The sequence below is a fragment of the Vipera berus genome (assembly GCF_964194415.1).
Source record: "Vipera berus genome assembly, chromosome: 2".
In the NCBI taxonomy this organism is placed as follows: domain Eukaryota; kingdom Metazoa; phylum Chordata; class Lepidosauria; order Squamata; family Viperidae; genus Vipera; species Vipera berus.
In genome coordinates this window covers 20,515,257-20,530,856 of record NC_138203.1, presented here as the reverse complement: position 1 = coordinate 20,530,856, position 15,600 = coordinate 20,515,257, and the positions used below count along the sequence as shown (strand labels likewise).

Below are 15,600 nucleotides of genomic sequence, written 5' to 3'. Positions count from 1 at the left end.
CCTACTAGCTCCCATAAAACAATGATTATTTATTGTATTCATACCTTGCCTTTTATTCTTTGAAAACTCACATTTTTTTATAGGAAGACATTCTAAGAATGATCATTCTTAGAAACAAAATGCTGGATTAGACCATGCAGATGATCAAGGATGCACTCTATGAACTCAATTTACTAGTTTTGATAGACTTACTGAGATGCTGCTAGCCAATGTGACAGACAAAAAATTTGTGTAGGAGATGACCAGGCTGAGCTGAAAGGAGGGACTGATGCATCACCAGTCATGAGTCCCTGTGATCCCACAAGAGATCTAAGTCCATTCCACCTTTAATTCTTTCTATTCTTAATTTCCACAAATTTCCTCTGACTGTTAGTAGCCCAGATTTTGTAGAGAGCTTAAGCTTACAATAAATGTTTATACTCATTTGAACTGCTTGAATCTCCTGATTTCCCTGGCTCTTGACAGTGTGCCATGTTAAAGAAGGGCTAACTAGACTCCCAACTCTTTTCTGCGTCATTAATGAAACAGTCTACTCAAGAAGCAGGGAATAAAAGACGCTGAGTAAGAATGCTTCCTCTGGTACTCTTAATTGGCATAAGAAGAGATGGAAGTCTTCAAGGTGACTTCAAGGTGCTAGTAATGGCGTTCAAAGCCCTCCATGGCATGGGGCCGGAGTACCTCAGGGAACATCTGCTGCCGGCATCAAGCTCCCTGCGCCCTGTGCGTTCCCACAGAGAGGGCCTCCTCAGGGTGCCACCGGTCAGAGAATGCCGTCTGGTGGCCCCCAGGGGGAGATCCTTCTCTGTGGGCGCCCCGGAGCTATGGAACCAGTTACCGGTTGAGCTCCGGACGGCGCCCGATCTGCGCTCCTTTCGCCGCGATCTGAAAACATACTTGTTCGAGCAAGCCGGCCTGGCCTGAGGGGGGATTGGTGGGGTTTTTATCATTTTTATTGGGGTTTTTATTATGTATCAATTGTATTTTAATCGGGCATGCATTTAATTATTTTTTAATTTTTGTAAATTTCTGTGTTTTATTCTTGCCCTGTACACCGCCCTGAGTCCTTCGGGAGAAGGGCGGTATAGAAATGATAATAAATTAAATTAAATTAAATTACCATTCTTCCAGTCCCATAGAGCAGTGTTTCTCCACCTTGTCAAGTTTAATATGGGTGGAATTCAATGCCCAGAATATTCCCAATCAACCTTGCCAAGGTTGAGAGACACTGCCATAGAGTGATCACTCTGTGAAAACAGAAGACTGGCCCTAAAGGAATGGTATGAGGCCTCTTCTCATCCTTCTACTTCTCTTGCCATGGGGGATGGTGAAGAGGCAGCTCTTTGTTTCCCTTCTGTCTTGGGAGGGGAAAAAAGGAAGAATTCACCTCTTTAGTCAAACCAGCCATGACAGCTGGAAAGCTCTTTCCCGCATCATGTGTGTATATATCCCCTATCCAGTCCAATTTGAGCATGGGAAGGTACAGCTGATAAAACTGCCCACAGATTGACTACACACACATATATATGTATATGTGTATGTATGTGTGTGTATATATATATATACACACATACATACAAAGCTCTCCAGACAGGCCAGATAGCACACCTTGTGCCAGATAAAGCTGGAAAATATCATTTTATACCTGTTTCAGCTTGCCTTGTTTATATGTCAGGGATGAGTTGAATATAACATCATCCATGTCCTCTAAATCCATTTGCTGAGGCATTTCTAACCCATAGTTATCAGGCTACAGAGGAGAGAGGAGGGGAGGGAAGGGAAGGGGGATGGTGCTGAAGAAGGAAGAGGGAAGAGAGAGAAGGAGAAGGTTAAAGGGGATTTGAACCTGGGTTTCTCTTGTACACACCTATTATCTCAAACACTACACTCTACTGGCTCTAATCCTGTCTTTGGGTTAAACCAAGTTAAAACCATTTTCCTGAGATAGATTGATTCACTAGTTCCCTGCTTTTCTGTAGGAAGCTGCATATATTTTAACCTAGGGGGTCTGGAGAGCTTTGTGTGTGTGTGTGTGTGTGTGTGTGTGTGTGTGTGTGTGTGTGTGTGTACACACACACACACACATACACATATACATATGTGTGTGTGTATGTATGTATGTATGCATGTATGTATGTATGGTTTTCACTATTTTTATTTTTCACCAATAATTAAAACTATTTTTCTTTTTCATAAAATCAGAACAGTGATGGAGAAATGTATGAAGACATAAATGAGATGAGGTATGAAAAAACATATAGAGTGGGCCTCTGATCATATTATAATAATTGCAGCTGTTATTAAATAATGACCACAATTAAAAGTTGTATGCAAAAAGATCCAAAATAAAATATAAAGCTCCACTTGAGGCATTCTAGGCATGAATTCTGGTGACCAATGTCCAATATAGCCTGATCATCCATGAATTTTCTTTTCCTGTACATTTTAGAGGTTTGTGCTCTGACCATGAATAAGTTAATTTGCTTTTAGCTATGACAATATTTCTTGAATTACAAAAGGCTGGAAAAAATTACATTGTGAACTGGCAAAAATATAAAAGCTATATTTGACTATTGATTGTCCATTTTCAGCTTGCACCACTATTGTTTACCTTTAAAAAAAAATCAGAAGATCTGAAAACTGATCCATTGCATCAGGTGAAGATTGTGTGCCCTATCTAAGCAGGCTAATTTTTCCTGGTCAGAATCTGAAAATAGGTTTTGTAGGAGGGTTAGTTCAGGTAGGATATTCCATTTACATGTGGGGTAGGTACTGGAGGAGTGTGATGGCATGTGGAAATAACCTTGGGAGATAGAAGGAAGAATTGCAGCCTGGGCAATGATCTAATGAGGCAATTTGCTCTGCAAATGGGGAAAAAACCTGAGAAGTGTTTCAAAAGCAACCCTCTCTAGTTTTCTGGAAACTAAAAGGACAGGAAAATGCTAAGTCTTGCAAGATCGATGTTAGCCCTTGGAGATAGCCCAGAAAAGAACCACAACCAGGAGCATCAACACTATTTTTAATGTAAAGTTACATTAAACAGAATATTGCAAAATTCTTCCTTCCTCTCTTTTTGTTAAGCTTTCCTTTCTGAGGGTTTAACAACAGATTTAAAGCCAACTGGAGAAATTGGCACTTTTATCTTTGAAATTTGATAGCATAATCAGAAGATATTTTGGGAAAACCCAAAAGCAGTTAGGCCTTGGGATTTGGCTGATTACCAAATACTGGATTTGACTGGCAATCAGGATGATTAAGAAAACAGATTGTTACTCAGTTTATTGATCTTTCCAGTAAAAATGAGGTTGTATAAAGGAAATGTTGGTACAAAATCCCCTATTTAGAATATCAAAATAGCAGATGTAAGCAGTAGCAAGATTTATTAACTCCAGTAGGTTGGTAGTCAACATCTCCCCTCACCCCAAACACACACTTCCCATTTTAATGGACATTTTGGAAAACTCTTTCCACTGATGGAGTTTTTTTTTTGTTTTCTAAAATGCCCCTTAGGTATGTTGATTTGAGGAAAGAGAGATGGTACATATCATCTAATTCCAGAGATCTTGCTAAGTCTCCCACTTTCTTCAAAACTGTGAGCTGTACCTCAAATAGAACCACAACATTAAAAAATATCCTTTGGGGGCAACTTATCTTTACAGCTGAATAGTGTTTTAAGTCTCCTTCTTTTTGTGCAGATTTGCACCACAAGGAGATGATAAAAAGAAAGAGAAGGAGGAAAAGAAAAAATCTGATCAAAAGAAAGAACAAAAGGATAAGGATAAAAAGGAGCAAGAACTCAGAAAGAAATTCAAGGTAAAACTTCTTTCAAGAAGGTCATACAAAGAACAGAAATAAATATATGCATTTATCAATCAATGGAATAGCTTGCTTCCAGGAGTTGTGGATGCTTCATCACTGGAGGTTTTCAAAAATTGATTGGACAACCATTTGACTGGGATGGTACAATGTCTCCTGCCTTGGGCAGGGGGTTGGATTAGAAGACCTCCGAGGAACCTTCCAGCTGCTAATACTATATTCTGGGTTTTTTAAATTGCTAAAATAACCACTTGGTATTTTTACTTAACAACAAAAGTTAATATTTTAATCCTTAATCAATTGAGTTAACCGAATTGATAGCAATAGCATCTAGATTTATATACCGCTCCATAGTATTTTACAGCATTTTGAGCAGTTTACAGTGTCTGCATATTGTCTCCAACAATCTGGGTTGGAGGAAGAATGGAAGGTTGAATCAACTTTGAGCTAGTCAGGATCGAACTACAGACTGTGAGCAGAGTTAGCCTACAATACTGCATTCTAATCACTGAGCCACCAGGGCTCAGCAGATATTGATAGAGCAATTCATTATAAACTATAAATAAGCAAAAGATGCAAGCAGCCAACAGAGAATATCTGGAATTTTGAGATTGTATTGTGTGTTTTCATAAAATGGCTATCTTCTGGTAATGTTGCCATGGTAGATGGGTTCAGTCACAAAAACTCTAATTATCATAACGTCATTTGATGAAGTTGATCTTCACCACAATCTCTAGGCTCCAACGCCAGCTATTTTTATGTTCTCAGAATATTTCTGGAACTTATGTGGCAGCCAGAGGCATTTATGAAAATGAAAATGACTTTTTAGCATGTTGGGTCTTCATTTATGTAGTTATTTTAATTAAAAGGATTTAAAGAGCCTAGTGGAGACCATGGAATATTTTGTACGATGGGTATCTGATGGCCTATCCTTAGAATAAAATATTTGATAATATAATATAATATAAAAAGATTTAACACAATGAGGAATTTTTAAGGTTCTATTTTTAGGAGCAGCTGGTGCATCTATCCACATAGTTTGATCCTATGTATGTTTTTTCATAAGTAAATGCCAATGAATTAGATAGGATTTAAGTACACATGCATTTCAAATTGTTGCTGCTCAATGGGGACCAAGATGTTTCTTGTATGATTGCTAGGGATACATTTGAAGTCATACACTAACACTAAATCTTAATTTTTAAAATTATATGTATAATATAATATATAATATAATTATATCAAAAGACATTGTATCATTGCATTTTAAGAGGTCTTTTGGTTACGGTTATTCCCTAACTCCAAAAATAATATTTTCTAACTGATATCACAAGTTATCTAGCAAAAATTGCCATTTCATTTGTTCTTTTGATTTTTGATCCCATCAAGTTACTCCCAGATATTAATTAGTTTATTAACTAATTAAACTTAATTAGTTTAATTTAAGTAGTTTAAATAAGTTAAACTTAATTACTGGTAACAAATTTTCTTTATTATTTACACCTTTGATAAATAACAAAACCAGCTCATTCCATAAAAAAGGTAGATAATAGTCATGGTCCACTGAATCAAATGGTGGACCTTTTTGTCTTTATTATTCTATTGGGGGGAAAAACCCCAGCATAGCCATGTGAATACTTGACACTGCATTGTCACAGTCATTCTAGGAAATACTGCAGATCAACCTCTGAACAGAACCTTAAACTTCTGTAAGCATGTCAGGTATTTTTGCTGAAACCCCCTTTCCCCCCCCCCTGCAAATATCCTTGTCATCTCATGCATTTTCAAAAGTGAACTGAGTGATCCTCCACCCCATTCCAAGGAAGGAGGAAAGAACACCACCCAGATTTTGTTCCCACTTGAGGTTTTTTTCCTCCGCTGGCAAAAAAAATCCCTTGATTCAGAGGACACAGCCAAGTGAGGTTATCGAAGCAGAAGAACATTTAAGCTTCTTCTTGCAGCTTTAATACAAGCTAGGGAGACTGCATAAAGCTTATGGGGTGGGAGGGTCTCCTTCTCATAAAACACATGTTTTAGTATTATCTGGAATATTATCTTTCAAGCTATGTTTTGCTTTTCTTTTTCTCTCAGTCTCTCTAAGTACTAAAACTAACCATGTATCTTCATCTTTTTATGTAGCTAGAAGGTCCCATTGAAGTTGTTCACCAGGCACGAGCTTCCACAGACTTTAAAGGAGGAAAGTATGATCTGTCATTCAAACAAGGAGATCTAATAGAAATACTCCGCATCACAGACAATCCAGAAGGGAAATGGTTAGGAAGATTAAAAGGCTCCTGTAGGTATACTAGAATGTGTGGAAATTAAGAGAATTTATGCTAACATACTGATTAAGGAACCTGAATCTTCTCTAGGATATAGTTCTTGTGTCTTTGCATTTGCTTCTTTATGTATTACACTTATTTATTTGTTAAATGTATATGGCCATCTGTCTCACACATGGTGAATCTGGTGGTGTGCAATAAAACCAACAATTAAAACTTATTGCAAAACCAGTTAAAACACTTAAACACTTAAACATAAATAAGAACAAATCTCATCAAAAATCAGAACATTATACATTGTGTAGCCAAGGCATAGGCTTCCTGCTGCCTTGTGGAAAAAAATCCACACACATTTTGAGGCCCTTCTGAAGGCCATAAGGGTTGGGGCCAACCTTAATTCAAAGAGCGAGTGCCATGGCAGAAACAGTTCACCTTCTGGGTCTCTTCCTTAACCGAGAGGACCCAAAACATGCTTCTCCTTCCACATCATTGCTGTTCTTGCTCGCCCCAATTCTCAGCATTGTGAGAAATTCTAATGATGATATAACATTTGAGTTTTGTTGGTGGTGAATGATAGTCATAGCTTTATTCACCCATCTTAGACATGGACTATAACCATGCAGAAGGAACAAATGCATACACTGGCTCACATAGACAGGAAGTTTACTCCCAAATACTTCCCTTTCTCTTTAAGAAGGAAATGTTTTGCCCTTCTAAAAACAAGCAGGGCGAAACATCTACCCTTCCCCCTCAGATTTAAGCTAGAATTGCACAAATCACATATTGGTAAAGACACTGTTTCAAAAGTTCTTTATACTTTATAGAAATAGGAAGATGTTAACCAAGAACTGTATTCTTTATTTATATTGATGTGCATGTTTATGTCTACTTTGATATTTATTATATTTATACAGTTGTAGTTATTGTGTGTTGGATGCTTCTTGGAATCTTAGATCACAGAACCATCATAGTCTAAGATCTTCTCCAAACTTTTTAAATGAGAAATTCTGTTATAGCGCTCTTAGCAATGTTAGTAGCATTGTATTTTTTTTTACTTCCTCCACCATGTGAGCACCAATTTTTGCTTTTTTTGATAATAAAGTCTTGTGATATTGATCTAACTCTCAAAGAAGAGATCCCTTTGTCTTACACTCCTTGTACTATAGTTGTAGGTGGACCTGCTACAGAATTAATTTTATTTTTATCAGCTTTTTTTCCAGCCAGTGTAATGCATAGTTTGTGGGCTACCTTCATATCTCACATGCTGGACTTAAGAGGAGCTATTATGCTAACACTTGGTATTCATAAAATTGTACCTGAACTGTCTGGCTTCAGACTACATATGAAAGGTTACATAATGGAAAAATATTGTGTACAATGTTTTTAGAAAATTAATATAGGAAGGAGAAAAATCCTAATTCAATTTTTCCTGTGACAAACTTGATTTCCATGTACTATGTCTTATTTTAATTTTGTATCAAGAAAACATGAACTACAGTATCCTGATACTGTTCAAAATTAGATTTATAAACTTACTGAGAACAATCTGCAAAACAGGGCAATTATTTTTCTAATTCAGGTAATATATTTTGCATCTGTTGAATTAATGGGATACTTCACTACCTCTTTGTTCTATACAACAATACATTTTGCATGATTTCTCAGTTTATATACATATATATATATATATATATATATATATATATATATATATATGCAATAGTATAAAACCCTTGAACTCTGGGATAATTGTAAAACAGCTGTATATTGTTTAAAAAACATAAAACAATAAAATCAACCATTTGTAAAATCTAAAAAATCTAAAAATCGACTGTCTTAGCTTTCGCTGATCCACTGATCCACTGTCAGCTTCATCAGAGTAGGCATTAGTGCTTATAAACAAACTCCCCACCCCCTAATGCCTACTCTGATGACGTTGACAGTGGATCAGCGAAAGCTAAGACAGTTGATTTTTAGATTTTTTAGATTTTATAAATGGTTGGTTTTATTGTTTTATGGTTTTTAAACAATAAACAGCTGTTTTACAATTATCCCAGAGTTCAAGGATTTTATACTATTGCACAAATATGCCTGGGATTCGTATTTTTAGAGTTATTAGGGATATATATAGATATATCTGCATATATGGTTGTTTCGGTATATATATATACCGAAACAACCATATCACCAAATGATATTTGTTGTAGATGGCTACATTAAAACTACCATGGTGGCAATTGACTATGATACATTAAAAAGGAAGCCACGGCCTCCCATGCACGTTGTGTCAAAGCACCCAGACAGTGATCAAGAAGTGTATGATGACGTTGGAGACCAGGACAGCATCAGCAGGTATGACACAGATTTGTGAATAAAGTGATGAGCACCTTATCCAACCCCTAAATACAATCATCAATTCTAGAGTAATGTGTAGTCCAGCCTTTTGTACTGATTCATCTTTCCACATCTTTAGACACTCCCCAACCTGTTTGTTCCCTGGAGGACTATAAAAACAACTGTATAGGTGCCACTAAATATTACTTTTCAAAATAATAGATATTTTAATTCCAAATGGGTAATAAATGAGAAGCTGACATGCTGTAACACTGCTGTAAAGCATGTTTTGTCGTTTGAATCCAGATTGTTGCACAGCCTTAGCTTACTTTAAGGAAACATTATGTTATATCTGACCCAGTCAATAAAACAGCCATTGGCTAGGTTTGCACAGCATACTGGCTAGAATGTGACCAGCTTTGTGCCAATAAACTGTAGGGGGAAAAAACATGAATCAGTTAAGCATCTGTAAGCATCTTGTAGAAATAAAACTTTTCTGTATAGAACACAGCACCCTTGTATCAACCCATGACAGGTTCTTGAAATTCCTAAGATCGCTATTGGTCCAGAAAATATTGCCAGTTTTCTCAAGGAACAGTTATAGAGATTAGCGACAGTATGAAAAGAATTGTTGAGAGTGATTGATCATTAAAATGACTGTGCATGCATGTGAAAATATATCTGGTTTCTTTTGCATTCAGCGTTTTGTTTTGCTTTATTTTTATGTGCAAAGTGGAAGTCAGAGTGCCATGGGAGGTAAGTTCTCCTTTTATTAATATCTTGAAAAAAATAATTATCCCCAGCATTGCACTGTTCTTTTTTGATGTTCTTTTTAACAATGGAAACTAGAACTGATCCATGTGAAGCATAATCTGTATTTCCAACAATGCTTCTGAGCCCCACATTGATCCTAGAGGCATTCTTGGAAAATAAAATGATGGATAGTTATTGTGCAAGGCTTTGTTTATCTTTAGGTATGTGAGATTGTGATTGAGCAAACAAGTATTATTGTCCTCAAAAGATTGGAAACCCTTCAGTTACAGTTTGTTTGTCAGCCATTCCAGCATGACTAAGCTGTGGTTTCTACATGTGTTTAAATGTTAGGCAAATCAATGATTTGCTTAATAATGACTGATGGAATTAACCGCAAATGTCTGAATTCACACAAGATTCTCAGTTATAAACAATGGATTACCAGTTAACTGGAGTAGTTTAGAATGGGAGTGGCTCCATCTTAAGAAAGTAAACTCAAAATAAGATGATCTCATAATAACATTTCAGCAGTTATATTTCAGAGTAAAATGATGGCTCGGGTTTATAACAATTAGAAAGTAACTTGTTTAAACAAGAAAAAAATAGTCAATTTATACATTAATGCTCTCTTTACTAAAATGTTTAGCAAATCAGAACTTCTTTCTCTGACTTCCTCTCACTGAACACCAAGCAAAGTTTGCCCTGTGCTAAATGTTCACCTTTATTCTTTAAACAATGAGCATGAAAACTTAATGAAGAGAAGGATGAAGGGTGACATGATAGCACTGTTCCAATATCTCAGGCATTGCCACAAAGAAGAGGGAGTCAAGCTACTCTCCAAAGAACCTGAACACAAGACAAGAAGCAATGGATGGAAACTAACCAAAGAGAGAAGCAATCTAGAACTACGAAGAAATTTCCTGACAGTTAGAACAATTAATCAGTGGAAAAACCTGCCTCCAGAAGCTGTGAATGTTCCAACACTGGAAGTTTTTAAAAGACTGGACAGCCTTTTGTCTGAAATGGTATAGGGCAGACATGTCAAACTTGTGACATCACGTGACATTGCGCAACGTATCGGGACAGTTTTGCCATTGTTGGCAATGGGGTGGGCATGGCTTCCGGATGACACATCAGACCCGTGGGCCAGCAGTTTGACACACCTGGTATAGGGTTTCCTGCCTGAGCAGGGGGTTGGACTAGATGACATCCAAGGTCCCTTCCAACTTTATTATTATTATTATTATTATTATTATTATTATTATTATTATTATTATTATTGTTATTTTAACTTTTTTAACAATAGCTGCAAATGGAGAAAGATTGTAACTACTGAATCTACGAGCTATATTACTCATTTGATCAGGTTCTTCCTAGATAGTTATTCAATATGACTTAATCCAGTATCAAATCCATCCAAGACATTCCATTGCACAGGGGAGAACTAAGGATGTGCTCATTTTTAATGGACAACAAGATGTCAGCTTAGATTTCATTCCCTTAAAGAAGAACATTCTTTTCTGAGTGGGAATGATGTCATCTGTAGTCCCACATGTATGAAAGCCCCAGGTTAGCCCCAGGTTAGGCAACTGAAGATTTCTTCTGTGAACTAGAATATCTGTTCATTTTAAGTTTGAACTCAATAAGATTTACTTCTGAGTAGAACTGTATTGGATGCATAGTAAATAACCTTAAATAAAGTAGGGTATATATATTTTATGTTATTCCTTGTACTTATAAACTTCTCTTGCTAAAAAATTTCAAACTAAAGTCCATTTCTTCCTATTTCTTCCCCCGTCCTGTTAAAACAGGGTTTCCGCCGCCTCCACTAGATGACACTTATGATGGTGTGGAAGATGATGAGGTTCCAGTGAAGTAAGTATAAATTACCCACAAAGTGTTAGCTCAAGATACAAATGTGTTAGGAAATTAGCAAGTTACACACTGGGTGAATTTTTCAAGGTGTTGAAAATGAAATTATATACATGTTTAACCATAAATTGGTTTCTGAACTCAATACTATGAATATTTCCTTCACCAGGTCCCATGGAATTAACTGACATTTCCTCCTATTTATACAGGTTTAGGACTGGGCTAAAGTCATGAGTCATATGTGATTCTCTCCTTTGTTATTACTGTTGTTGTTGTTGTTGTCATCTTAGCTCATGAATTACAGAGCAACTAATCCCAATGTACCTTCATATGGACACTCAAGAACATTACTTGTGTTTTCAAATATATCTTAGTTGATACACACATTATGTTGGGATCTACATTTTAAATGTTCCAGGCATCTATATTTCATATAGAAAATTATGGTGTATAATACTGTTATACACCATAGCAAACATAATTAAGGTATGCTAGCCATATTATTAAACACATGTATTCATATGCATTTGTGTGCATGCACAATAGGCACCCTTCATAAGATTAAGGTAGGACATATATTTGCAACCTATTGATTTACCTCTGGGCAGAACTGTGTAAAGTATTAACTTCAAATAAATGTTTTTCAAACTCACCAACTTTAGGTAAAGGTAAAGGTTCCCCCGCACTTGCGTGCTAGTCGTTTCTGACTCTAGGGGCCGGTGCTCATCTTCGTTTCAAAGCCGAAGAGCCAGTGCTTGTCCGAGGACGTCTCCGTGGTCATGTGGCCGGCATGACTAGACGCCAAAGGCGCACGGAACGCTGTTACCTTCCCACCATAGCGGTCCCTATTTTTCTACTTGCATTTTTACGTGCTTTCGAACTGCTAGGTTGGCAGAAGCTGGGACGAGTAACAGGCGCTCACTCTGCTACGCGGCACTCGGGATTCGACCCGCCAAACTGCCGACCTTCTGATCGACAAGCTCAGCGTCCTAACCCACTGAGCCACCGAGTCCCAACTTTAAGATTGTATAGATTTCAACACATTTCCACATATCTTAAAATTGTGTAGGATGAAAACCACAGCTCTAAATAATCTGCAAGTAGCTCCCTGAAGACATATTTTAATTATTCATTTAAACCATTAGGCCAAAGTAGTTGCTAACATTTATTTTATTTTATTTTATCTGCTATGTAATAATTGTGTGCATACTTGAAAGATCTGTGTCACAGGATGAAGAGAAGAGTGACACCTGGTCCAAGGGGCTTTTGAAGATTTTAAAGGGAAAAGATTACCAAAAGAAAAGTATGCGAGAGACAGCACCCAAAGTCAATGTGACAGAAGATGAAAATTCCTTGTAAGAGACTGCTGTGAAAAGTAACACACGCACAGCTCACTAAAGCTAATACCACGAATTCATTGATTTGCACTCTACTAACCACTTCTCACAGCAGCCTAATCAGCCACAAATCAAATAAGCATAAGATAACTCAAGCTATGGAAATACCACTTGACTATAAAAAGCTGGGCCCTATTCGGTCTGTGACTTGATATCTTTTAGCTGTTATGAATGTTAGGAGATGCAGTTCTACTATGAAGCAAGGAGAGATGGCTTCTACCGAGAGCAGATTCAATATACCAATCTTGTAGCAGAATGAGGAGCAGGCAGACCTGACCTACTGGAATCATAGCTCCAATTCACATTAGCTAGGTTTGCCAAGGAACACGTGCTGGTGGAGTGTGACTCCTAGTGGAACAGTGTGGATTTCATAGTATTTTTAGTGCTAAATAGGAAGCGCTCATCGGCATATTCCTACTTTAATTATATTGCTTTAATAGCAACAGCAACAATAATATGTTGCATTTATATAAAGCTCATCAAGTTATTTCAGGGCAAGGTATTTATTTCACAGTGGTATAATAGCTTTAGAAATAGAAGCCCAATTATAGCCAAGAAACAAAGCCAAGAACAATTCATGTGTGAAATAGGTAGAGGTTCTTGCTATTAGAATATTTATAGATTGTGTTATTTAATTATTTAAAGCAAGGATGGATATTTTATGGCTCTCTTGATGTTGAAGCTACCAACATTAGTCTGCAGGTTCAATGACAAAATTCAAGATACTTGCTTTATAATCCGAAGACCTTTGTGTTTAGCCACATATGATTTAAAGCTGGGATAATATCAATCCTTCCATTTCACATTATTAATTAAGGTTGTTTCTAAATTTATTTCTAGAAGAACGCCTTTAGGAAAACAAACAGAGAAGGGTAAGTCATTGAATGAAATTGTTTGACTGTGCTTGAGTTGAATTAGGACTACTATATCTGAAATACAGAAATCTGGACAATTTAGAGTTGGCAGCAAAGAGATCTAAAAAAATTGTAGCCTTTTGCTACCATCTCATGGTTGTGGCCTTTTGCCGCCTGAGTACAATATTTTTAAGGTAGTATTTCTCAAACTTGGCAACTTTAAGATGTGTGAACTTTATCTCCCAGAATTCTTCAGCCAGCTATTTTTGAGAAACACTGGATTAATTTGTATTAATGTTGTTGTGTAGTGAGTTCTTTGGATGCAGGAAGCAAGATAAGAGATTTCAAACAGGAACATTTCTTTATTGAGACAAACAAGAACAGAACTGAATCAGAGGCTTCTGTGCAGCTACTTATATGGTTGGCCACTAGGTGGCGGCCAATAGGTTTAAAGGAACCCATTCCCACCCCAAATCATCCAATGATCTTCTTGGAGACTGCATGTCTGGCTAGTCATTGACCATTACACAGACACCTCAATTGAGCAACCTTAAGCAGCATTCAAAAGACACATGAAAACAGTTCAAGTAAAATCCCAATACATTACAAATATCATTGATATTTTCTTGTATGCAAAACCTATGGTCCTTTTTCTTCTTCCACCTGTTTTCCAGCTATTGGTTAGCATATTGTATGAAATGTTAAGCCAGGAAATGCTTTCAGGAACTGCTTGGTTTGTGCTTAAATTGTAAGCCGCCCTGAGTCTTCAGAGAAGGGCGGGATATAAATGGGATTAAAATAAATAAAATAAATAAATAAAGTTGTGGGGGTTTTTTAGTATACAGCCTGTTTTCAGAGGTTCCTAAATTGTGCAGCTTCAGCACTTTGTCAGCTTGAGGAAGGACAATGTCATCCACCATTTTTAATAAAAGTGAGTTTGTAAGTGCAAGTTATGACTTAAAGGCAACTTTGGATTAAAGCAGAGTTAGGGAATGGAATTCATTCTTAACCCCGGGACTGTCTGTACAAGTAGTGCTCATTTAGTAACCACAAATGAGACCAGCAACTTGGTCATTAAGGGAAGTGGTTGCTAAGTGAAACCGTGACTGTGCTTGAGTTTTTACTTCAGCTTTCCTTTGCTTTACAGACCTATGAAGTTTGTAAATGCAAGGATTGGTCACAAAGTGACTTTTTTTATCATCGCTGTAACTGGGAAGGCCACTAAATGAGGCAGCCGTTAAACAAAAACTATCTGTAACATTTTTAATGTTATATGTAGTTTGAGGCTAGAGACTGCTGAAAGGGACATTTTGGGGTATCTGCAGCAACAAGCATAATACTCTTTAGGCAACAAATAGTGACGAGCAGCTTTGGGCCTACATGATATCCAGTGAATTATTTTGAAATGGGTTGCTGCTTCTAAGCAATTCCTGGTTTCAGATTCCAGCTGAATGAGATCAATAGCATCTAGTAATGCACTTTAGCAGCAAACACAGGGCACAACTCAATCCAGAAATATATACAAATAAGCCAGCAGTGCCCTGAAATGCATTAGCTAAGTCTTAATTAACTTGGTCAGAAGGTTTCTAGACTGTTCAACACCTCAACACTGTTAATATAGGAAAGAGCACAAAATAGCCTGGTTTATATTTGTCATAACATATCATAACACCAAATTCACTGTTATAACGTATTACTCAAGGTACTTGGCCATGTTTACATAACAAATGTCATGGTAACTTTTGCCTTGTCTAGGCTTTATCTGAATGACTAAACACAATCCAGGAAACAAAAACTGGTTTATTTTTAAACTGCAAACTTCAGTGTGAAGCAAAATTTTAAGATAACGTAAAAATAATGTCTTGGTTTAAAGTATGGCTTTTGTCTAAAAGTGAAATCCTAATTTATTATTTTTGTCCAAATTTATCACCGAACTATATGTATGAACATAACCAATGATAATTATTTTTTCTTCCAATCTATCTTAGATTCTGGAGACAGTGATGTTTACGATGATGTTGAATCCACTGACTTCCCTCTCCCACCAAAAGAAATTAGGCAAGTTAAAATAACTTAAAAGGTTTTTTCTTTGTTTTCTTTTGTACAGGGTGGAGCTGGTTGATTTGATGTATAAACTAGTAAATCTAACAAATAATTTACAGCAAATTAAAAGGGTTTTTTGTTTCTTTGTTTTCTTTTGTTCAGGGTGGGGGCTCGTTGACTTGCTGTACAAACTAGTAAATCTAATAAATAATTTACAGCTGCCTATAAATGCACCAATGATGGGATTTTTTT

The 15,600-nt window shown here is 36.7% G+C and overlaps 1 protein-coding gene across 1 annotated transcript in view; it reads left to right on the top strand.

Annotated features, from left to right (window-relative positions):
• Positions 1-15,600, top strand: part of FYB1 (FYN binding protein 1) — a 62,610-nt gene that overhangs the window by 31,098 nt on the left and 15,912 nt on the right. Inside the window, exons 6-14 of the mRNA XM_081316385.1 lie at positions 2,200-2,240; positions 3,693-3,810; positions 5,953-6,109; positions 8,303-8,447; positions 9,163-9,185; positions 10,994-11,057; positions 12,272-12,409; positions 13,292-13,323; positions 15,294-15,363. Of these exons, the coding sequence (XP_081172511.1) occupies positions 2,200-2,240; positions 3,693-3,810; positions 5,953-6,109; positions 8,303-8,447; positions 9,163-9,185; positions 10,994-11,057; positions 12,272-12,409; positions 13,292-13,323; positions 15,294-15,363 (788 nt within the window). The remainder of the gene's footprint in view (positions 1-2,199; positions 2,241-3,692; positions 3,811-5,952; positions 6,110-8,302; positions 8,448-9,162; positions 9,186-10,993; positions 11,058-12,271; positions 12,410-13,291; positions 13,324-15,293; positions 15,364-15,600) is intronic.